This window comes from Thunnus albacares, chromosome 3 (assembly GCF_914725855.1).
Source record: "Thunnus albacares chromosome 3, fThuAlb1.1, whole genome shotgun sequence".
Classification (NCBI taxonomy): domain Eukaryota; kingdom Metazoa; phylum Chordata; class Actinopteri; order Scombriformes; family Scombridae; genus Thunnus; species Thunnus albacares.
In genome coordinates this window covers 19,719,356-19,743,479 of record NC_058108.1, presented here as the reverse complement: position 1 = coordinate 19,743,479, position 24,124 = coordinate 19,719,356, and the positions used below count along the sequence as shown (strand labels likewise).

General features: G+C 41.2%; 2 protein-coding genes and 1 long non-coding RNA gene across 5 annotated transcripts in view; 1 reads left to right on the top strand and 2 right to left on the bottom strand.

Annotated features, from left to right (window-relative positions):
- The window catches only part of fam184b (family with sequence similarity 184 member B), a 29,643-nt gene extending 22,308 nt beyond the window's left edge, over window positions 1-7,335 (bottom strand). The window contains exons 1-2 of one of the 3 annotated variants that reach the window (XM_044346876.1): window positions 6,501-7,335; window positions 26-214 (exon numbers count right to left, since the gene is read on the bottom strand). In XM_044346876.1, coding sequence (XP_044202811.1) covers window positions 26-214; window positions 6,501-6,650 — 339 coding nt within the window. In that variant the 5' untranslated portion in view covers window positions 6,651-7,335. The remainder of the gene's footprint in view (window positions 1-25; window positions 215-6,500) is intronic. The other 2 variants (XM_044346875.1, XM_044346877.1) reach the window with 2 other exon arrangements.
- Window positions 7,336-10,285: 2,950 nt separating this feature from the next.
- ncapg (non-SMC condensin I complex, subunit G) lies at window positions 10,286-22,926 on the top strand. Its single transcript, XM_044346871.1, has 22 exons — window positions 10,286-10,390; window positions 10,678-10,792; window positions 12,417-12,659; window positions 13,104-13,332; window positions 13,555-13,700; window positions 13,883-13,967; window positions 14,109-14,301; window positions 14,384-14,533; window positions 15,640-15,780; window positions 17,207-17,330; window positions 17,683-17,772; window positions 18,911-19,099; window positions 19,243-19,353; window positions 19,758-19,877; window positions 20,048-20,284; window positions 20,401-20,582; window positions 20,772-20,937; window positions 21,446-21,613; window positions 21,731-21,854; window positions 22,112-22,159; window positions 22,274-22,343; window positions 22,484-22,926. Exons 2-22 carry the CDS (start codon window positions 10,685-10,687, stop codon window positions 22,608-22,610), a joined length of 3,051 nt encoding a protein of 1,016 aa, XP_044202806.1. The 5' UTR covers window positions 10,286-10,390; window positions 10,678-10,684; the 3' UTR covers window positions 22,611-22,926.
- Window positions 17,243-17,658, bottom strand: LOC122979433. The gene is made up of 2 exons (XR_006402854.1): window positions 17,544-17,658; window positions 17,243-17,389 (listed from the first exon to the last, which is right to left on the bottom strand). It is a non-coding gene; the product is annotated as an uncharacterized LOC122979433 (long non-coding RNA).
- Window positions 22,927-24,124: the final 1,198 nt, after the last annotated feature.

Genomic DNA, 24,124 nt, shown 5'->3' with positions numbered 1-24,124 from the left:
CACACACAGGGACTCACATACACACCTGGGCTCCAACTCTTTGCTGCTCATCAAGAGACTCCTGCAGCTCCAGGAGGCGTGTCCTAAGTGCTGACCCCTCCCCTTCATGACATGTATCCATCAGGATGCGGTGCAGCTCCTCGTGATGGGCGTGACTCAAGGCCTGCAGGGCCGCCTCTTGCTCCTCATTCTTCATGTTCAGAGAGTAAATCACCTGGAGAGTGTCAGCGACAGACAGGGAAAGACTTAAAGACGATGTAAATTTATGCTTTAAAGTTGCAATGTCAATCATTTCCTTTGTAACCGAAAACAACATATTTCATACTGACAAGCCTCCTACAGTCTTGTTCATCTTGGTCGGGCCTGCCATGCCTCAAGTGGACATAATTTTATGCAGTAGTTGAAAATTTGGGTTTTTAGGGTTTTCTGTCCCTGAGGTCAAGTTAGCAAAGCAAAAGTGCTTCCATGCACCATTTTTCTTCCTTGTGGAACAATCTGCAGAATAATTTCAAGCTGAAACAGCTCATATTTACTGCTGATATTGAAGGATTTCATTGCAGACTGAATAACAGTTTTTCTCTCTGATGGTATAGATTAAAATAGATTTGACCTATAAACTTTTTATTTGTATTGGACAACTGTAAGAATATAGCATGAACCTGTTCTCTCTTAAATGACTGGGACAAGACTTAATTGTTTTACTCTCATTCTTTTTAATGTGACTGACTGATTTATAATATAGCCGTTATATTTTTGTGTGGTCTCTTCAGGTTTCTCTCATCATTTCTCTTCCTCTTGTATTCATTTAATTTACTGTAGGTGCAAACAACAGCAGGAAAGCTGACACCTGTACTAGTCAGCAAACACAGACATTATGGAGCCAATATTTTCATCTGGCAGCTTCATGATAACAAATATTAAACTGAGACTGACTGACTTGGATACACAGTAATTCCCATACACAAATAATGGAGATTAAACAGCAACACTGTCAAACTGTGTGTATCTACAGTAACCAAAGACCTGTGAGCCAATATAGTCCAGGCTTTGCAGCTTCCTGTGGTGATTCTCCTGCCTGCCAGCATGTGTGGGGTCTCTCTCCCCCTCGTCCACATATAGACTGTGACTAACACATGAAATATGGCCTGTTTCGACCCACTATTCACTTTACCCCCTACACCATGTCTACAGTGTCATCATCTTCTCCTACTGACCCTGACGTCTCACTTACCCGCTCGCAGAGGTGTGTGTGTGTTTGTGTGTGTGCACACGCATGGGTGTATCCAGGGGACACATGGGCTCATATTTTACGCAGACGCCTCTCTGTCTGCAGCACACAGCTGGCACAGCACTGCCGGACATTCCCTCTGTGTGTGTGCGCGCGCTAATGTCACCACCTCTCTCTCGCACACACACTTCAGTGTCCTCAAAGCTTTCAATCTCCATCGATAAATGATGTATTCCTTATAATCCAGCTCCAGATGTCAATGACAGATGTGACATCTCCACAAACTTACCTCTCACCTTCTTGTTAGTCAAACACTTATACAATAAGTCACGCGGACTTTCCAATCACGTCATAGTGCATGAACTTTGGCTCACGAACTATGATTCATGACTCAAAGGAATGAAGGGGACTCTGAATCGAGGACAGGCTCTGAGGGGAGAGTGTGTGCATGCTGTTCTTGGCTGTCCTCTTTGGACAGTTTGAAAGTGAGAGCGATGAGGGAAGAAGTAAAATATAGCAGGAGAGAGGACGATTTAGCAAAACTTGTTAGTGATCTAAACTAGTGGTTTCCTAACCTGGGGGTCAGGACCCCTTACTGCATCAGAATATACAATATCTGGCCAGAATTATCTGCACACCTGAACATTACACCAAGGTGCAATTGTGGAACATCTCATTCCAACACTTTGGGCATTAATATGCTGTTATAACATCCTCTGCTCTTCTTCTGGGAAAGCTCTCCACAGGATTTAGGAACCTGGCTGCAGGGAGCTTTTACTATTCAGTATTCGTAAGAACGTTAGTGAGGTCAGACGATAAGGCCTGGCTCAAAGGTGTTTGATGGGGTTGAGGTCTGTGCAGGCCAGTCAAGTTCCTCTACACCAAACTCTGAAAACCATGTCTTCATGGACCTGGTTTTGTGCACAGGGACATTGTCATTTTGATGAAACGTCTTTCCTAAAACACGCTATTGGTCTACAATATCACTGTATGGTGTAGAATTAAGAATCCCTTTAATTTGAACTAAGGGGCTGATAGCCCAAACCATGGAAGATAGCTACAACCAAAAATACATGTATACAAGAGTGCAGACATACTTTGGCCATATAGTGTAAATCTGAGGGGTCGCTATATGACCTACAAGATAGAAATAAAAGGAGAAAAAACTGCTACTGTACATAGCATTAAATTTACCCTCGTTTTGGTTCTACCTCTTCAGGCCTCTGAAAATTATTCAAATGACACAGAAAATTGTCACTTCAAAGTCTTAAGCTGTTCACAGCTCATCAGGAAAAAACCTGTAACAAAGTGTCACAGCTTATCGTTTCTTCATCTTAAGGGGCACAAGCCAAAAAGGTTGGGAGCTACAGATCTGAGTCATTCTTCTTGTCTTTTTACTTTAGGTCTATGCAAATAAAAATATATTTATCTTCATCATAGAGGCACTCATGTCTTTACCCTGCTAAACCTAAAGACACACTGTGTAACATGTGAGAGAGGAAATAAAACCTTCTTACTCTTACCAATGAAAAGTTACATTTATAACCGATAAAATGCACTCTTGTTCAGTTCAAAAAGGGCTTTTGCTGCTACAGTGTTATTTGGTCCGGTATGACCAGTAGTCTATCTCTTAGTTTAGTTTTAGATTTAGTTTAGTTTTAGTATATTTATTTGCACAAGCAGAAAACATCTAAATACATATATAATACATAATTGATAGGGATTGTGCCCACATGGGCTTGTGAACGTATCTCACCAAAGAAATAAAAAATAAGATTATAAACATACAACAAACAAACATAACATACAACACTATGACAAAGAAAAATAGAAGTCAGATATCATGATTCATTTCATAATGTCACAAATAACACTCAGGACATAAAATTAACAACTTTAAATAAAAGATAAAAGTAGAACACAAAATAACACCAATCAAATCAAGAACAGGTGACTTGTGCATTGAGTAGAAACTTGTGCACCGAGTGCTATTATTATTAGTCATTTGTGCCCACTGTTGCCGCTATTATTATTAGTTATATTGCTATTATTATTATTGTTGTTGCTGTGCTTCTCTCTGTCTCTCTCTCCCCTCTCCCCCTGCCTCCCTCTTTCTCTCTCAACCCAATCGGTTGAGGCAGATGGCCGCCCACCTAGAGTGCAGTTCTGCTCCAGGTTTCTTCCCATTAAAGGACAGTTTTTCCTTGCCGCTATTGCCAAGTGCTTGCTCATGGGGGAATGTTGGGTCTCTGTAAATTAAAAAGTACAGTCCAGACCTGCTCTGTGTGAAAAGTGCCCTGTGATAACTTTTGTTGTGATTTAGCACTATATAAATAAAATTGACTTGACTTGAAAGGCGTCTAATGTAAGCTAATGCTAGAAAACTTGAGATAGATATTGCTATGTAACTGACTCTTATATACTTCACTACTGTTGCACTAAGATTTAGCATTTAGCATTATCTCATGGCCACAGCTAGTAAAGTGACACAGGTTTGCTTTACAGTTAGCGTACACCGCAATGATGACGTTAGCTTCCAATTTGCAGCATCAGAATCAAAGGTTAAGAGACATAAATGATTTTGATGTTTTTTTTTAATCACTTATAGTTGAGATAATGTGTTAGGCATCACAATTAAAGCCTCTACACTGTTTAAAACATGTTCAGATTAGTGAAACCTTCAAATTTCAGTGTAATAATGGATGCCAGGATTAAAGACAGTGTCACACTTTGATCCAGCTTTTTAGTTGTAAATTCCTCAGATGCCTGGCATGCCAGCTTGGTCAGAGAGTGGCGAGAGCCTCTTGCTACTGTAAATCCTGTCTCCAGATCCCCATATTGATCCTGCCAGTCGATAATGTTATTCATGTAGCCTCACAAGCCAGTGGCCGTGCTTACTGACAATAACTTCATAGTCAGCAAAGCATGAAATTAATATTCTGTCTACAGTGTAAAGGAGAGCTGAGTCGAGGCTGTTGAAACAGGAGTGAGATGTAGAGTGAATGGTTGGTGCACCGAAGAGAGGTTAGGCAAAGAGACAAGCGAGCATGCACACACTTTCTCTTTCTCTTACATCAGCCCAATCCCCCCTCCACCGCTTCCACACACACACACACACACCTCCACTCATATCAAAGAGGGTAGCGGGTGTGCTGGATTACAAAGCAGGGAACATTGTGACAGTGTAAGCTAGACAAGTACAGGAAATCACGTAGACAGAATTAGAGCTGCCAATCAAAAGTGTGGGTGTAAATACACACACACACACACACACACACTCAGTCGATCTCTACTACTCCCCTCTCTCTCTCTCTCTCTCTCTCTCTGTGTTGCTGTGGAAGTCTGTTCACGCACAAGCTTATGTGAACATTCACAACAGCTGGCCTGACATGGTCAGCTCCTGCTTTCTTCCCATTGGCTTGTTCCGCCATGTAAACACACTCTTGACGTGCTACTGGTTTATCTTTAGCAGCACCCATTCAACCAAGGCGGACCACTCTCGCTGGCAAAGAGAGGGGAGAAGGTGAGGATGAAGAGGGGAGGAGGGGGAGAGGGGGACGCCTGTAAGTCAAGCAAGCATACTGGTATGGTACATACTGTGTGGATGGGTGAGTGGAGGAGCGGGGGACAGGCAGACGTGAGGAGGTGTGTTAAGTGCAAGTGCATGTGTGTGCGTGCGCTAGCTTCAATGTTCATGCACACAGAGAGTAAGGGTTATTAAATATATAAGGTTACCACAGCTGACCCATTTCCCACTTCCTCTCCACTCTACACCCGCCCCAAAACACTCAAATAAACCATGTGTCACATGCCCCACATCCCAAAGCTCAGAGAAAACGCTTACACCAAATATCGGATTTGATGATTCTTATATTTCATCAGCGCTCTGGGCCTCGGGTTTATTTACTGCGGTCATCAAAGAGCTAAAGTAAGGCTGGCAGGGCTTGCATAAAGTTTCAAGGCAGAGAAACAAGTTCAGCCTTCGGAGGAGAAATATTAGGATGGAAGGAGTGGCGGGGCATGAGGAGTAGAAGGACTAGGCTGGCAAATATCCCTAACAAGCACAGACACAAGTGCTGACCCTTCATCTGTGACATCTCTGTTTGTGTGTGTGTGTGTGTGTGAGAGAGAGAGAGGAAGCCTTTGGAACAACACACACACGCAAATACAAATGCTGTAATACATTGCACATCCTGGACACACACACATATACACACACACCTACAGGCTACACAGAGGTGAGGCCATGAGGGAGGATGAGAACTGCACAGTCATCAGTAATTGTCATAGCTCAACAAGCGATGGGTCATGCCCTGCCTCTGTAAGCATTATTGTGAAGCAGAGAAGAAGAAGGAGAACTCCCCCATATAGCAGCACTGCTTACTGTATGAAAAGCCAGAGCAGATTCAGATATACTGCTGCTGCAGCTGTCAAGCATCCCTGCCTGCACACTAATAAGCGCACAGCACAAAGGCTCACAGCATGATATGTTTGAGCTAATAAAGAAATAATAATAATTATGGAAAATTACCACTGATTATAATGACAAATACAAAACATTACAGCTTCTTAAAGGTGAGGTTTGGTGCTCATATCTATTTTATATCACTATAAATTAATAGCTTTGTGTTTTTGTGACTGTTGTCCAAACAAAGAAACATGATTATGGGTTTTGGCATTTGTGCTATCTTTGCAATGTGATGTTAGATTATTTTGATTTTGACATTTTAGAGAGACAAAACCGTAAATCGATTAATAGAAAATGTGATCCATCACTGTTAATTGATGTCTTAATAGGCTTGGCTGTAAAATTGCAGAAGATCTGCTTCCTATAGCAACCTAAAGCCCTCATTGATGTCTGATTACTGTCAGTCACGAAGACGAATGTACCCTGATCCAAGTTTTCCAATCATTATCCCAAGAGATCAGGATGCCTTGTAACATACTGATCATCTATAATGTTGCCAAAGCACGAATATTATGACTTCATAGTGTCTATTACTCTAATATTGTATTTATACTGTATATATGCTTCTCATATCTCTTGCAGATCAATTTCATCTTTCTGTGAGCATTTACATTTTTTTCTGTGGCATCTGTTTGTTTCCTTGTATCACAGGATAATTACAGGTCGCCTTCTCAACATGTAATTATGTTTCAGAGCGATGGCAGCGGCGGTGAGAGCAGACATCAGATCATCCTGACAGATTTCAGTGACAGCGCGTCCCGGCGGCGCGCCTCTCTCTCTCTCGGTGTCACCGGCGGGTCTTACCTTGGTGAGCTGCGCGATCTTCTTGCACATCTTGCTGTGCATCTGGTAGTCGTACAGCTCCTGCTCGATGTTCGGGAACTCTGCCGCAGTCCCGTTAACGGCGGAGCCCGGCCCGGGGGGCTGTGCAGCCTTACCGGCGCCTGAAGCCATAATGAAACCCCCCCACCACCCCTCAAGGGAACTTCCCAGACCCGGAGGATAGTCAGAAATGATCCTGCCGCCTCTCAGACGAAAATTCCCCACCGAAATCGTGTCAACTTTTTATTCTTGCATCTCATTCCGCTGTCGGTAGACCCCCTCCCGTGAACAGTAGCTCGAGCAATTCGGTGGAAAACATTTGGTAGTGGATCGGCGGGGCTCTCCTCTTGCGTTCCGGTTGTTGCCCCCCTCTCCGGCTGTCCGCCCGGTGATCGCGGAGGTCACACGCTGGAAGTCCATCGGGGACGCGCTCGCGCCAACCGACCCTTCCCTGCTGCCAACAGATTTGTTTTCTTACTCCGGGCGCTCGAGGATGAAGGCATACAGTCCAACCACCTGTCTCGCAGCAGGGGCGGAGAGGGGCGCGTGTATCCTATGGAGCTTTACCGGAGACAGCTCGAGAAGCGCACTGCTGCAGTGCTGCCCCGCCCCTACCGGCGCTGCTGTATCAGTGCCGATCACCGTGTGAGGGGAAGGGGGGGGGGGGGTCCCAGGGGTCCAGTCGTGTTATTTTACTCCATCAGTCGGATACCGTAAACAGAATATAATGGAAGCAATTTCAGTGGTGCTACCGTGGGCTCTATGGCTAAACAGCAACATAGATTACTACTAAGTACGTTTTGTATTACCAGGCTGCTGCTTCTGCTGCTGCTCCTATTGGATGGATAGCTGTTAAATTATTTGTTTCTAAGGTAAACACTTTGCGAAACTGTACCCTTTATGCTTATCAGTTCGTTTTCGTGCTGTGGATTTTAAAATGCACAAAAACACACTCATACACATGTGAGTACCACTGACTGAAATTGCTTTCATAACCTTAAAGGGGCACTCCAGCAATTTAGTATTGCAGTGCCATAACATTGGAGGACTTGATGATAGAAAGTTTTAAAAAATAATAATTAAATGCACAGAGGCCAACATTTCCTGACTTCTAGTCCTGAGTAAAACCCCCATAATACTCCTACATCCTTTATTTCCCATAATGCAACTCAGTATTATCTATATTATCTATACTAGCATCTCCACTTCCTAGCGCTATGCAAAAGTGAAGCCAAAATATCTCCTCTCTGGGAGCTGCCATCTTGTTTGTGTGACCTTATTTGGAGCCAGAGTCTGCATAGTAGAGTCAGTGGGCCAGATGGCAGACCCTCAGCTGTCCCTGCCGCCTAACGGAGGATTGAGAGTGGCTGTCACAGCTGTCCATCATGATGCCACACCCCCTTTTTATATCGTCAAATACCTACTTAAAAACAAACTTATCAGAAAAATGAGCACTTGGACAAACATCAGCATGGTAAGAACTACCTAAAATGACAGAAAGCATCTTTGGGAAAAATTTGTTTGACGTGTACTCTGATTTTTTTCATTTGGCTCATGTTCCATCTGCTAACATGGAGAGGGCGGGATTTATGACCTATACTGCAGCAAGCCACCAGGGGGCTAGCTGCACCAGGTGACAAGAAGTTTTGGTGTCACTTTTGGGGAGCTGTCATGATGTCAATATTTATATAGTCCATATTATCTTTCCATTAGATCCTCTCTGCCGGGTAAATGTCCCCACTCTGTAACTCAGGCTCCCTGGTAAAAAAAATTGTGATCTCCAATCACAAGCTGGGATAACCCTGATGACATCACTGGGGTCATTTTCTCACACTCAAAAAGCTCCGTCAGAGCCACAGAAGACATTATAAAACTGTTTTAATAGGCTGAGTAGTAGCTAATCCCCATGACAAGTAAACTGACTTGCATGTGTAAAATCAATGGAGGACCCCTTTAACACAGTCACAGCCATGAATGGGATCTTTTACAGAAAAAATTAGCTGCTTGGTCCAAACTGACCCTGTTCACCCAAACTAATATGCTAATACCAGGTCAGTTTTTCTTTGTTAATTTGTTGTAATGTGATTTAACACAACTTTATTTAGGATTATGCACCATATAAGCACCATTTGAAGGCTTTATCCAACACTTTTTGTACCTTTCCGAAACAAACAATGTGGCAATTATGCCACTTAAGGCAGCAACCAGCCAGGTGTGTGAAGGCGTAAAAGTAGGCCTGGTTTGTCTGTCTCAAGCTCTCTTTCTCATTTTTAACACAATTTTTCTGTCAGTTTGAATGCCTTCAAGGAGACACTGTCCCAAAATGTACATCATTAGCCCCATTAGTGTAGCATTCATCCTGTAGAGACTATACAACATGCAAAACACAATCTGAGCAGGTTTTGACATCAGATGAAGCTCATGTTAAGCATACTGAAGCTTTAAAATGACAAAAAAAAACATGGCCTCAAAGAGATAAATGGAGCCCATGTGAGATTAATGTAGCAATTCAGACTATAATTATTGGACAATATTACAACATGTAAGTAAGTGCAATGTAATGAGAAATTGTATGATTTACGATTCGCACAGCAGTTTTACACAGGTGGGGGTTGGTCTCTGGAAAGAAAGTGTTGTGATACTGTAGGTCCATCGATGTACAAAAGCTAGAAGTTGTTTTTTCACATCTTTTAAGCTTATGACAGAGTAGGTGTATGGACTAATGGACAGACTTTTATCCCTTCCACATCTACCATTATGAATATTTAATATGATAATACACCTTTCTGATAATCCCACACCCTCATGCACACAGGTCTAAAGCAAATAGCCTGACAGAGTACCCTCTATATTAAATTGATTTCCAGAGATAGATGGCTGCTGTTGCTGTTCCCATAATATGGAGAGCCCTGTCCGCCTGCAGAGATGCTTGTCATTGCCCTTCCCACGGGTGAACTGTCTGCTGTGACCCCTCCCCAGCTGCCCGGCAGCTGTGGCCTTGGACACCACAACACCAACATGAGGGGTTGAACACTAGTACAAACAGTTCATATGTGGGATATGAAATATTAGCAGATTAGTGATCCAGTGTAGGAGATGATTTCTTTCATCCAACCAAATAATATGGTTAATTGTTTTTTTTTTAATCTGTTTTTATTAATGATTGATAAATAATAAACGTACAATATGACTGCTGTAAGCTAAATATCAATAAGTGGTCTCATACAGTGGCTGCTGTCTGAGTACTTGCCATTCATAAACTATAGGTCTTTTTCCCTGATATTTTGGTCACAGGCAATGCTAATACCTGTGTATTCTTCTCCTGAATACATCCTTGCAGTTCACCCTTAAAAAAGCCAATCAAATGATCATTTGTAATTTATGGTTCTTGATAGGTCTGCCAGTCCTGGGCGAACAAAGCTGGATTTGTGCAGAGCCTGATCATGGATGTATAGTAGCTCTATTAGTAGAATCAGTCAGTATACCTTAAACATATACATATTTTAATTAATTTATGTCCAGCATAGATATACATACAAATATAATACAAATACAAATAATATAGACATTGGCAGATTTGATTCACAAATCCGAATGGCAAAAAAGATAACGAGTATTTAGTACTATAGATAAATTAAAGAATCAAAAAGCTGATAAAAAAATCGATCCTACTTGCAGAAAAATGGTATTTATTTAATACACAATTGAGCCTGACAGGAACGTCTCCTGCAAGGCTAAACCCAGGGCGCCCTCCCGGTATTATACGTCATTACGTAGAAATCGATATTACGCATTCACGTTCTCGCGAGAACGACACCACAGTTGAATTTGAAAACAGGCGGCAGTGTTTCCTGAGGAAAATTGCAGGAACGGTAAATACATTTTAAAAACTTAAATAAAGTTCACATCTACTGGATAATATGATGTCCGTGTTGATATTCTGATAAAGTATGCTCTAGTGTCTCTGGCGAGCCAGGTTACGTTGTTTTCCTGCTCTTCTCTCGAGGTGGGGCTTTCGTTAAGTTTGCTAATGAGACACTAGAGAAAAAAAGGCTGCTGCCGTTAGTATCATTTAATTCAGACGTTGCTGAAAGTTTCTGCGAGGGAAGCTTTTACAGTTGTGTTAGTAATTTCACTTTTTTACTGTGGTTTTCTGTAGAGGAAAGATGACTGCGGACAACGAAATGGACATTAAGGAGGCGTTTCAGCGCGCTCAGAAAGGCCACAACAACAAGGCGAAGCTGGTGGCGAGTCTGAAGAGCCGCTACAACAAGGTGAGATCTGTGCGGAAACATGTGAAGCTGCTGTTTGTCTGCAACGTTCACAACGTTTCAAGTCTGTCATGAAATAATAATCAGGTGCCCAAATGAACATTGAAATAGGGGTTTCTTGCCATAATGACTCCTCCTGTACATAATGGCCATTAGAAGATAATTTTATAAAGCACTAGTGATGGGAGGACATATTTACACAGTCCTCCTTCTGTGTAAAAATGTATTTAAAAGTTTATCTGAAGTGAATATGAAGCTTCAGCCATCTAAATTAGTTAAATCAAGTAGATATATGTCAACGTTATAGTCTTTTTAATGCCAAAGTCACTCTTTTTGTTACTATACTTCCACCGCAGCTCAACAGGGAAACACTGTCAGAAGAAACACAAAGAGGGAATTTGATGCTAAAAAGACTGCAAATGTGGCAGATATCCACTTAACACTGTTGAAGCCTCATATAAGATTCAGATCAACTTTTAAATGCATTTTTGCACAAAGTGACTGTTTGGAAACACTGTGGATTTTGGCCCCCACCACTTGCATTGAAAGCACATTTGATTTTTTTTTTAATAGCCAGTATGAACAGGAGGAATGATTACCGTGAGGAAAACCTATTTTAGTATTCATGTGCACACCTGACATTTGTTTTAAGAGAGACTTGGAAAAAATATGAACCTATCCTTTAAACATGTGACACTTTTAAAACACTTTAACACATTTTTCACTGTTTAAAACCATCATATGTAGGTGTGGTTGTGTGCTGTTTTGGCCTCACATCCCTCTTATTGGATTCTAGGGTCAAAGCTTTATTATGATAAAATCATACCTTTCATCTACAAGGCAATTCAAAGTCCATTATATAAGACATAAAAAGAAAGAAGGAAGAAATGCAAGATGATATAAAAAGACACATGCATAGAATTTAAAAGAATGGAGGAAAAGCGAAGATAAAAATACTAGAACTACAATGATTTATCTATTAGTTGCCAACTATTAAATTAATTGCCATCTATTTTGATAATTGATTAATTGTTTTTAGTCTTTTTTTGAAAGAAGAAAATGTCCATATTCTCATATGTGAATATTTTCTGGTTTCTTTAGTCCTCTATGACAGTAAACTGATCTGGGTTGTGGACTGTTGTTTGGGACAAAACAAGACATTTAAGGACATCAGCTTGGGCTTTGGGAAATAGTTATTGACATTTTTCACCATTGTGACCAAACAACTAATCTATTATTCAAGAAAATAATCAAATTGATAATGAAAATAAGTCGTTAGTTGCAGCTCTGAAAAACACAATTAAACAGAAGAATTAAAAATTACTGTGCAGTGAGAAATATGAATCTGAATAAAGCCACAGTGTTAAAGAACCAAGAGTTGGAGTAGACCTCCAGTTTTGTAGTGGACAGAAATTGAATACCATCTCTTCTTTTTTTGACCCTGGGGACAGAAAACAAACATGTCATAAAAGACATATTGAGAGGTCTGGATGGTTCTCTATTCTGATAGCTTTATTTTTTCGCTGTGCTGAATAACTTTTACAGAAACGTATTGTCCATTTTATTGTTTCTTCTGGTTTGCATCCCCTGTCACCTGCCTGCTGACCTCCTCCATCTCCTCCATCAGCTTGAGGACAAGACACTGTTCCACGAGGAGTTTGTCCACTACCTGAAGTATGCTATGATCGTGTACAAGCGGGAACCTACCGTCGAAAATGTCATTGAATTTGTCGCGAGGTTCGCCACAAGTTTCCAGTCTCCACCTAAAACAGAGGAGGAGGAGCAGCAGCAGGAGGAAGAGGAGGAGGAAGACGAAGAAGCAGAGGATGATCATCCATTTTTGAGTTTCATCTTCAACTTCCTGTTGGAGGTATTTATATTACATGAGCATATGCATTGTGGCTAAGGCGTGTGATAAATAATCACAAACTCAACTTTTTGAGATTAATAATCATCATCATTTTTAAAAAATCAGTGAACCCCAAACATTTCTTGTGTTAATGACAACAACCTCCTTTTTTTGTTGAGCATTTCCTGTACAGATAAGCTCTGACATGATTGATGTCTCTGCAGCCTCTTAATCTGATTTTGCCCTGTCCCATCTGTCTCCTCTCTCCTTCTTGTCGGACTCCATTTGTCTCTCACTCCTATGCTCCTGCGATATACAACCCTTTATCTCTGCTCGTCCTCTTTCCTTCAAACCATGTCCTTTCGTCTTCCTGTACTATCTGCCTCTTTCTCCCCAACCCCATGTCTCACTCCTCTTTTTCCAATTCCAATGGACTGTTCCCTTTCTACCTTCCTCTCTCCTCAGTCTCACAAAGCTAGTAGCCATGCGGTGCGTTTCCGTGTGTGCCAGCTGATTAACAAGTTACTGGGCAGCATGGCAGAGAATGCCCAGATTGACGACGACCTCTTCGATCGCATCCACCAAGCCATGCTGGTCCGTGTCACTGACAAGTTCCCCAATGTGAGGATTCAGGCTGCCTTGGCAATGACCCGTCTGCAGCAGCCAATGGATCCTGACTGCCCCACCATCAGCGGTTTGTATTTGGAGAGTAGCAGATGGTGTGTTTGAACCCAGAAATCTGTTGTGGTATAACAAAAATACTCAACCCAGTGTGGGTGTTTGCTGGCATGACTTGTTGATGTCATCTAGCAGAAATGTAGAGTTCCTGCTCACTTCATGGCCTTGTATTTTGAATGTTCTTATCTGTATCTTTTCTCTTTCTAACTGTCAAATTCTCCATCTCTCCACTGTTCAGCCTACATGTTGATTCTGGAAAATGATAGTAATGCTGAGGTGCGACGTGCCGTCCTCTCCTGCATCGCCATGTCTCCTCAGACCCTCCCCAAAGTACTTAAACGCACCCGGGACATCAAAGAGAACGTCCGCAAGTTAGCCTTCCAGGTAGCCACACAGGCAGTCAAATAATCAAGTATAAATTTGAGGCACGCATATGGCAAGTCAGCATCAACAACCATACACAATAAAGTTGTCATCATGATCTGATTAAACATGGATTTTTGTGAAATTAGGTTTGTTATAACTCCAGAAAAAAAATTCAAACACAGTTTTGTTTCCTGTTTCAGGTTTTGGCAGACAAAGTCCACATTAAAGCTCTGACCATTGCACAGAGAGTGAGTCTACTGCAGCAGGGACTCCACGACACATCAGGTAACACCAGATTGTGTGCCGGTTCTTTTTCAATAACAAAAATTCAATTTAGTTATTACTTGCAGTGAGAAATGACACTGTGCACAATTAATTTGTATGACCGGCTGTGTGTGTGTGTGTGTGTGTGTGTGTCTGTTGTAGAAGCGGTGAGGGAAGTGGTTTGTGCTCGTCTGCTGCCGTCCTGGCTGCTTCGGCTGAATGGTGATATCATAGAGCTGCTCCACAGGCTTGATGTGGAGAACTGCTCCCAAACGGCTCTGGAAACACTCAAAGCCATATTCAAAGGCGCACCCACTGATGATCTGCTGCAGAACAGAGTGCAGCTTGACAACAGGTGCGCTTTCTCTCTCTCTCTGGATCTCATGAGTGAAACTGTAAATGAGATGCCAGAAATTAAAGATGTGTGTTTTCAACAGGAAGCTGATCCCAGTTGACTCTCTGAGCTGTGAGAATGTGCTTTACTGGAGAGCCCTGTGTGAGTTCATTAAAGCCAAAGGGGATGATGGTGAAGAAACGCTGGAACAAGTGTTACCAGATGCTGCCACATATGCCGACTACCTCTATGGGTGAGAAAGGCGATAGATATTCACTAGATTATATTTATATTTTCTTGCTATCAGCTGTATGTTTTACTGTTGTTGTTGAGTAACATCTGGACCAGACAACTAATTAACAGGTTTCATTGATGATTATCAGAACACAGTTGCCATAATAACCATGTTATAACTCCAGGTATCTGAAGGCGGTGTTCTCAGAGGAGCTCTTTCTGTATGTAACTGTGTGGCTAACTTAAAGCTTATATAACTGCTTTAATAGTGTGGCTAACTAATGGTTTAAATTTAACCTAACCTGTGTAATTTTAGTGAAGTGTGACATTTACATAAAAAAGACTCTTATCTCTACCAAACAAGTCAAACAACATCTGTTGATGCTCATTGCATTTGTAAGTCTGGTTTTTTTTTTTTTTAGAAAAAAACTATTTACAAGATCAAAGCCAGATACTCTAAAAACAGCTGTGATTAGATTCACGCGCCTCAGGCACGCAGCATGTGCTACAACTACTTTGAAATGTAGCTGTACACACTCAAAATACAAAAACATATTCCTCCTGTTACACAGACACACCTATTGAATTTTCTTGTTGTTAATCTCTTGCATAAATCACAGAATACCGTCCACACTCATGCATCCAGTTAAATCCCAGGACTCAAATATCATCCTCCCTAAGCGTCACAGTTAGACCACACTGCTGTTTTATCACCTGCCAAATGTGTGGGATGCTGTAGTGTGAAATGCTCCTTAAATAGATTTGCTATAAGTTAGCAGCACGCTTAACACTTATCTGCTCATAAAATATGTCGATGATGAAATAAGAGACTATTTACAGAGAGACTATTACAGGTTTGTATGAATGACCCAGTGGCTAGCTGATAGCTGATACAGCTGTGTGTACCTGCTTGTAGGTAGTGCTGGTAGGATTTTTAGCTACCTAAAATGTTGCATTTAATATAACTGTTACTTATTTTGAGTAATACCACCGTCACTCAGGCACCCAGGTCACTGCCTGATTTTTGGCTTTGTTGTCTCAGAGTGTGCTGCTGAACTGTCTGGCTGTGCCTCAAGAGCTGCTGTTGTCTCTCAGTTGTATAATTCTTGACTCTGACTGTTGTAGATATCTGAAGGCAGTGCCAGTGCTGTCAGAGGAGCAGAGGGCTGACTTTAACCAGCTGGAGTTGGTCATGACCAAGGAGTTCATCTCGCAGCAGCTCATCCATCTCATCGGCTGTCTGGACACCAACGAGGAGGGTGGCAGGTAAGATGGGGAACATGGTTGCGCTGGTAGGATGATAAAAAGGTGTCCTGTGGAGTTTTCTTGTAAACAAAGAAAAGGTCTATTTACATTCAGTGTTTCTCACCATAACGCATTGTGTATCCTTTAGGTCTAACAAATGTGTTGAATGCATTTTCTTCCTCATAAACATTTGCAAAGCTTTTTGAAAACAGCATTGTTTACATCCATGTTTGCTTGCAGTCTTCTTCTTTCCTTCCTTTACTATCAATCAATCAGTCAATCAGACTTTATTTGAATAGCACCTTTTATACAGGTTAGTGCAATTCAAAGTGATTTACAGATGACTGACAAGCTGATAATATGACAAAATAAATGTAAACAGTACAAACCAAGACTAATGCACACGTGGGAAAAAAAAGAAAGATGAATAATAATTAAAAAACAGTAAAATAGATTTCAAATCGGATAAGAATTCGATAAAACTAATAAAAGTCAATGACAGTTTTGCCAATGTATTGATGCATTTCTTGGTGTGTTACTGCCACCTGTAAATCAGTGGTATAGTATATTGGCAGGAATGTGCATCCTGTCATCTGTGTGATTATGTATGTGTGCACAGGCCAAGCAAAAACTGGAACCTTCTCATAAAGCCATTGCTCCATATTGTTTATAGTGGTCAGAACTCCTCACGGTCCCTCTAAACAGATGAAGAAATGAGGCAGAGGTTGGAAGATGCAGTAAGAAAATCACCTTAACAAATAGCTGGGCACCAAATGCGAAGGCAAGGAGTGAGAAAGTGTTGGGAGAAAATGGGAGGGAAGGATGGATAGAGGGCAAATATAAGTCTGGAAATAGGATTACTGCTTAATCATCTGAACAGCTTCGGGGAGCAAATGCTCAGACTTGTCAGAGGACTTGGATAGGGATGGTAAAAGGTAGGAAGAAGATGAAGAGGAGGAGTAACTGCTTGGTTGTCTGGACACCATATTGGAACAGTGAAAGTTATGAGAGAAAAAGAATCTGAATGAAGGATTAGAAACTAATGAAAAAGAGGATTTAGGACAATATGATCTCAAATCTTTTATCAAAAGATTTACCTTGATTAAAAATAAATGTAACACTAGCTTTTTAAATACATCATTTAAGTATATTCCCTAACTTGTGGTGGCTCACTTCCTTGTCTGGACTTGTGGATTAGGCTGTGAGCTGATTGGTCGGTTAAAGACTCAGACAATGTATTGTGATTTTGCAATATAAGTTAATTTAGTTCAGTGAGAGATCCATAGTGTCATTAATTCAATAAATTAAGTTTATTGTTCAGCGCTTATCATAACTGCCTTTCAGGACAAATTGTCTGATTTTGTTTGATTTTGTCCAATTTTCTAAATATTATCATCAGCTTGTTGATGTTTTTAGTCAGACTTTGGTTTTCTTTTTGTCTTTGTAGGAAGCAAGTGCTGACTGTACTGCAGGAGATGTTGGCTCTGCCACAGACGCCGTCCTCGCTGGTCTCCCTGCTCACTGAGAAACTCCTCACCCTCATCCCCGACGATCACAGACGCATACAGACTGTGAGTTCCATTTGAACACATGAATCTGAACTCTTTCACCATCGTAGATTCACTGCCGTCTGTGGGAAACACACGCAAGCAGAAATGCATATATCACTACCCCTCATAAACTCATTTGATAGAACAATTAGGCAGAAATGAAAATATAAAAGCCAAAATTATTTGTCAATGTTTCCAGATGGACACACTTAGGTGGAAAATGATTGCACTAACGGAGGCTTTAATGAAACTGTCCTCTGCTACGAAAGCTCTTTTGTTTGAGATGTCACGAAATGAGACAGATTTTCCATTCAGTGGTGGTGTCATTACCGCTGAGATTGATGCCTAAATGAGCTGGCTTTGTGTTACACAGGTGGCAGAAATCATCTCTGATGTGAGGGAGCCCATCATGGAAGCCAGTCAGCCAGTGGATGAGAACGAGAGCCGCAGGCAGCAGGTCCAGGTGGGGAACACTCTGCCAGCTGAAAGCACCCAGGAGCAATTAGATTCAGTAATCCTGTCCAATCGCCCTACTGTGTTTTTTTTTTTTTTTTTTTTTTTTGGATGGATGAAAACATCACATATTGGCAAAGAACTTGATTTTATTAGATAGGAAATTTTGAAATATTAACAAGCCAGAGAAAGAATGATTACTATGAAGGAACTAAACATAATAAAATGTATTTATATTCTAAAAGTGAGATTACCAACAAATTTATTTCTTAATTGTTTTGGTTTGTAACTTTTCACTGTTCTACGCTAATCTAATAATAATTATAATCTTCATATATAGAGCACTCTTTATAAAACCCTCGTTACAAACACAGACATATAAAATCATTCGATTTTACAGATAAAACCAATTCAGTGTAAAATTAAACAGGAGAAACTTTTTTAAAAAAAAAACAAAAGACGTAAGTGAAATGAATTAAAATCAGGAAAGACTCTCTGATAAAAGTACGTTTTAAGAAAAAATTCTTCTGTGCTCTATTTACGTTCCCTCGCTGTCTGTTTCTATCTGTTCATGCCTCGATACCTCCAGCTGGATGGTTGGTATTTGGAGGCAAAATATGTTTGAACTAATGTAGATCATGTACACCGAGCTTGTCTTGTGGTCTGGTCGAGTAAATTTTAGTTTTCTTCATCACTTCTTTTCCTCATTTAACCTCAGTGACAGTCAGTGGTTACCTAAGAAGACAAATAGACTGAAAGAGGTTATCTCACAAAGTTGGACTTCAGTCCTGATCAACAGTCCGTCTAATTAAATTTCAGTCTCCTGATTTACAATAAGCAGTGAAAGTATTCACTACCTTGGAGGCCAAACTGATGCAGAAGTCGATCCTAGCTCAGGTGTTTAGCTTCCATCTGCTTCGTGCACCTGCTCTCTTCCTCTGTCCCTTCATTTTCAGTGAGTAGAGGTAAAGTAGTCTCTAGAGGGTGGTAACCTGGCCCAAAGCCTCAGCTGTTGTTGTTTTTGCCTTTAGTTGCTCGTCTCAACAGTCAGGAATCCTCTGGAGTGTGCTCCAGCTGAGGAATGACTCTCCCCTCTCTTCGGTTTATGACCCCCCCGCCCCCCTCTTCTCTTCCCTCCTGCCATCCAGCTAGCAGAGGTGAAGGTGCGTATCTTGGAGGCTAAACAAGCCCTGGAGGATTGTATCACAGCTCAGCAGTTCAGCCGTGCAGCAGAGCTGAAGGACTCCATCACAGAGCTGGAGAACCGCAGGAACCAAGTCATCCAGGAAATCGCAGAGAGCAGTCAGCCACCTGACAAGGAGGTCCGCACTGAGAAGGTACAGACTTCACAAGAACCACCACCTCTGTGTCTTTACATGTTATTAAATATAATATATCCTGATTAGCTTAATGGGACTTTTCATCTATATAAAATAGTCAATGTAAGGTTTGAATTGTGTGTTTATTTTCTGTATTTCAGAATGACCCGGAGACTCTTCTCAGGTGTCTAACAATGTGCGCTGAACTGCTGAAGCAGATGAACATGAAGACTCGAATCGGTCCAACCATTAGCGCCTTAATGTCCTCACTGGTATAAATCAACACCTTAACTTTTTCACCACTGGTACCATAGATGTACGAATGACAACATTCAACTTGACTTTTTAGAAATAAATAATATCAGGATAAAGTTAGTTGCCACAGTTTTTTCATTAGTATGTATGGTCACTGGTTCTTTTTAAATTCTAATGTCACAAGATGTTTCTGTCTTATACCAAAATGTACTAATTGTTGGCAGTAGGGTTGTAGATTATGACCATCACAGAGTAATGCTTATCTTTGATATGATTATGATAATTTCTTTTAAGGATGTCAACCTGATGAAACCTTAGATTCTTTGGTTATTATTTGTTAATATCATCTCATGTTGGCGAACCTCTGGAGGTACGGAGGAAATTAAATGTTGGTTGAAATCCGTATTTCTCTGTCTGTCAGATCCTGCCCAGTATTGCAAATGCCCACCCTGCTGTCCGTAATATGGCGGTGGTGTGTCTGGGAACGTGCACTCTGCACAGCAAGGAGCTTGCCAAAACCCACATGGTCCTGCTGCTACAAGTAATGTTTCCCACATGTGTTTTATTCATCTAAAATTCATTAAATTTTTGTGGCTGGATAACTTACCAGGGCTACATTGAGAAAATATGTTACTTTAATATCGGTGCACTGACACAAACAGACAGACACGAGCTGCCAGTACTAGAATTGTTGTGTATTCATGTTTTCAGATCGCCCAGCTGGATGAGGTAAAGATACGTATCAGTGCTCTGCGGGCCATCATCGACCTGCTGCTGCTGTTCGGCTTCCAGCTGCTCTCTGAAACAGCTGCCACTCAGACAGCCCCGCCCACCCAATCACCGGAGCGGCAGGAAGAGGACGCTCCACCGGCTGAGGAGAAGGGAGACGTACCAGAGGACACCGCGCAGAGTATAGTTGTGATGCTGTCAGAGTTCCTGGACAATGAAGTGAGCTTCAAAGCGAAACATTTACTTAGTATTGGACAGTATTGGATGTCTGGATTTCTCGGGTGAAAAATTAGAGAAATTACAGAAAAGTATCTGTGTGGTTTCATCATTTTCAGGTTTCTGACCTGCGTACAGAGACAGCAGAGGGCCTGGCAAAACTTATGTATACCGGCCGCATGTCCAGTGCCAAGATGCTGTCCCGCCTGGTGTTGCTGTGGTACAATCCCGTCACCGAGGATGACACCCGCTTACGACACTGCCTGGGTGTCTTCTTCCAGCTCTACGCCCGCGAGAGCAGGTCACACATACATAAACAAATAAGTCATGTGGTTAAATTATTTAGATATCCAAGAATTTTAAGTAAAGGAATTAATTTGATTGATCAATGATGTGTTATTATATCTGTGTATTTACCATCCATGATTGTTTGCCTTGTTGAAGTGATTATTTATGTAACTAATACGGAGTGTGTCTTTGTGTGTATTAGGGTCCACCAGGAGGTCGTGGAGGAGAGTTTCCTGCCGACTGTACGGACTCTGATGAACGCCCCAGCCACCTCTCCACTAGCTGAGGTGGATGTTAACAACGTGGTGGAGCTACTTGTTGAGCTGACCCGTCCAAGTGCACTCATGAAACCTTCAGCCAACACAGAGGTCTGGGTTGTCTCCATTGAGAAATGCTTTGTTAGTTGTGTTTTTATTGGCTCTGATAGAGCTGCAATGATTACTAGATTAATTAATCGGAAGAAAATAACTATTTTGATAGTTATTTATATCATTTTTCAACAAAAAAAGATCAAACATTTGATGGTTCCAGGTTCTACATCATAGTAAACTGAATATGAGACAAATCAAGACATTTAATAACGTCACTTTGTAGGAAATTGTGATGCACCTTTTTTTTTTTTTTTTTAGTCTTATCTGAGGTTTTATGCACCAAACGATGAATTGGAAAAAATAATTAGAAGATGACTCAATAATGAAAACAATCATTAGTTGCAGCCCTGCTCTCTGATTGAATTCTGCAGTTTAAATTGGAGGGTGCAGAGCTTTAACACACAGCTGGTTCACTAAACTATTCAATAACACCTCACTGAGGCAAAAACAGAATTAATCCCTGATTGAGTGTGTGTGTGTGTATGCAATGCGTATCTGTCTTCAGGAGGTGTGTGTCCATGACTACTTGGCGGTTCGCATCTGTGGGGAGATGTTGAAGGACCCTACAGCCCCCGAGGTGCGTCTCTATGCCAAGACTCTTAGCAACCTGGAGCTCAGCAGAGAGGAGACTGTCAGGAAAGACCTGCAGACGCTGCTGCAGCAGCTCGTACAGGTAGAAACAGATAAAAACACACAACCAGTCATACAGTTTAAAACGTCAGTCTGTCTGCCTCTCAAAAAGCCTCATTTTTCATTCCCCCTCCTTCCTCCCCTCTGTGTTTGTCTTCAGGTGGTGAAGGACCGTGTCTGCCTGCGTGCTCTGGAGAAGATGATTCATCAGCTGGTGGATTCTAAAGAACAGGCTGAGCTCCTCAGCGCCACCGCACTCCAACCACTGGATGTCAATGCAGATGGTACATGTGCAAAACTCACTATGAAAGACAACCTCACACCTGCTGAGCATCAATAATAGAAGTGTTGTTTCCTCAGTGCCTGTTTCTGTTATGACAACTCTTGCTGTAAAAGGATTATGTCTTATTACCAGAATGTTGCTAAGTGGATTAAAAAATGCCTGACTCTGTCATTTTTGGTATCTGTCAAGACAAGAATACAGCTTGCAGAGAGAGGAAGCTATAAAAATATGAATGTTCTGTCTGCCCTGTTTCCACAGAGGCTGCAACAGACGATCTATCAAAATCTGCCAAGAGAGCCAAAAGAGGTAATGCCGGGTTCTGTTTGTTCATCTAAAATGCAGTTGTTCATTGTGTCCCTGTAGACCTCTTCTTGTTTTGACTCAGCCTTGTGAGGTAATCTGAGTGTTCTCTGGTCACAGGTCAGAGGAAAGTCTGTGCAGCCAAAGGAGGCAGAAAGCCAAGCAGGAGGGCAGAGTCATCAGAGGAGAGGTGAGTGTTTTCCAGTTAGTTCTGTCAGTGCATGAGGACACATGATACATTTATCTGTACACGTTTTACATGATCTCATACCTTCACTGTATTTTCATTAATATTCATCTTGTTCTGCTTGCTTTTTGTCTTTGTTACAGTGATGGAGAGAATGTTCCTGAGTCAGTTCCTGTGGTGCGTCCCTCGCGGAGGGCCAAGACTGCAGCTCTAGAGAAGACAAAGCTGGATCTTAACACCCTCATCAACCAGGAAGCCAATGTGTCGTAAAAACCAGTTCATACAAGTTCAGTTATGGAAAGTTAAAAGCAAAAATGGAAACTGATGTTGCAGTTTATTTTAACAAGTGTTCAAATACTCCAAATACAATTTAATTTTAATGTGGAAATATTTACTTTTCTTTTTTCTTTTCTTTTCAATGTTGAATAAAATTGACATTGAAGAAATGTTACATGACCCTGACATAACTCTTGCAATTTGCATCACCTCTTAATGTGTTGTCATTTTCCTCTGATGTCTTTCTGTGTTTTCCTATCTTGTCAAGTTTTGTCATTTTAATCATAAAACTAAAATTTATATCAGTAAAGTTTTTCTTGTCTTTAATTATCACAGAACCGGTCAACAGCACACTGCATTCACGCAAGCAGGAGTTTAGTTTAGATCAGTGCTTCCCAAACATTTTTTCACCCTTTAAAAAGAAAAGGTAAGTCTACGTGTGACCCCTAATACAGGTTATGGCCTCTGTGCTCTCAATAGGCCTCATGCAAGGACCACTCCTATGAACAAATTTGTTTTTAAGATGCACGTACGAGTGATTTAAGAACATTTGTGGATTTCAGGTACGAATTAAATTTCAGAGAGGTCCAGACCTGTTGTATGTATCATGAACAGATTGTCTCTGCCTTTCTTCACAGAGAAGAAACATTTGCTTCATTTACAATTATAATGCAGTAATCTGAATTAATATGGAGTTTAAATATGCTGGAATATACAAAAATTAAATGCATAACAATTAAACTTAATGCAAAACTAATATTCTCTTCACCATATCATCATCATCATCATCTTCATCGTGGCTGCCAAATTACTGAAAGGTTTTTTATAGAGTTTATGATGTTGCAGCTGATGTTACACTGTCAGCTGCAACACAACATGATACTGGACAGAGCTACAGAGAGACAGCGATACTGTAATATCTCTCTGATTGTCACATGACCTCCTCCCATCACGGAGCGCTTTGCTTTAGAAAGATGTTTTTTAGCATCTAACTTCACGTCACATCATTCCCTTTTTATTTCGGTCACGGTGCAGAGCTGCTCTGATGACATGTGAGCTGGATTCATATTGTCTAATTGTTCCAGGTCTCCTACTACTGTCACTCCTGTGTTTTTGTCTTCTGATTTCTAAAAGCAGGACTTGAAGCTGCGCGGTGTTTTTACTCTTTGGGAACTTTTTGTGAATGAAACTCGCCCACAGACGGAGCGGTACATGGAGCCCATTATGGCAATTTCAGGGGCGTGGATTATGTTAATGAGCATCTCATGAACGCGCACCTCCTCGTGAACAGGTGGCATTCATCAGGCTGAAAACAGTTTTGGGATAAAAATATGAAAATGTTCTTGCATGAAGCCCAAAGAGTTGAGAGCAGTTCAATCTTAGAGTGAGTTTCCCGTCTGGTTGTTTCATTTGAATGACTGTTGGGGTCAGACGAATAAATGTGTAAAATATCTATTACACAAGAAAAAAATGACACACACACACACAAAATACATGTGCTTTGATGT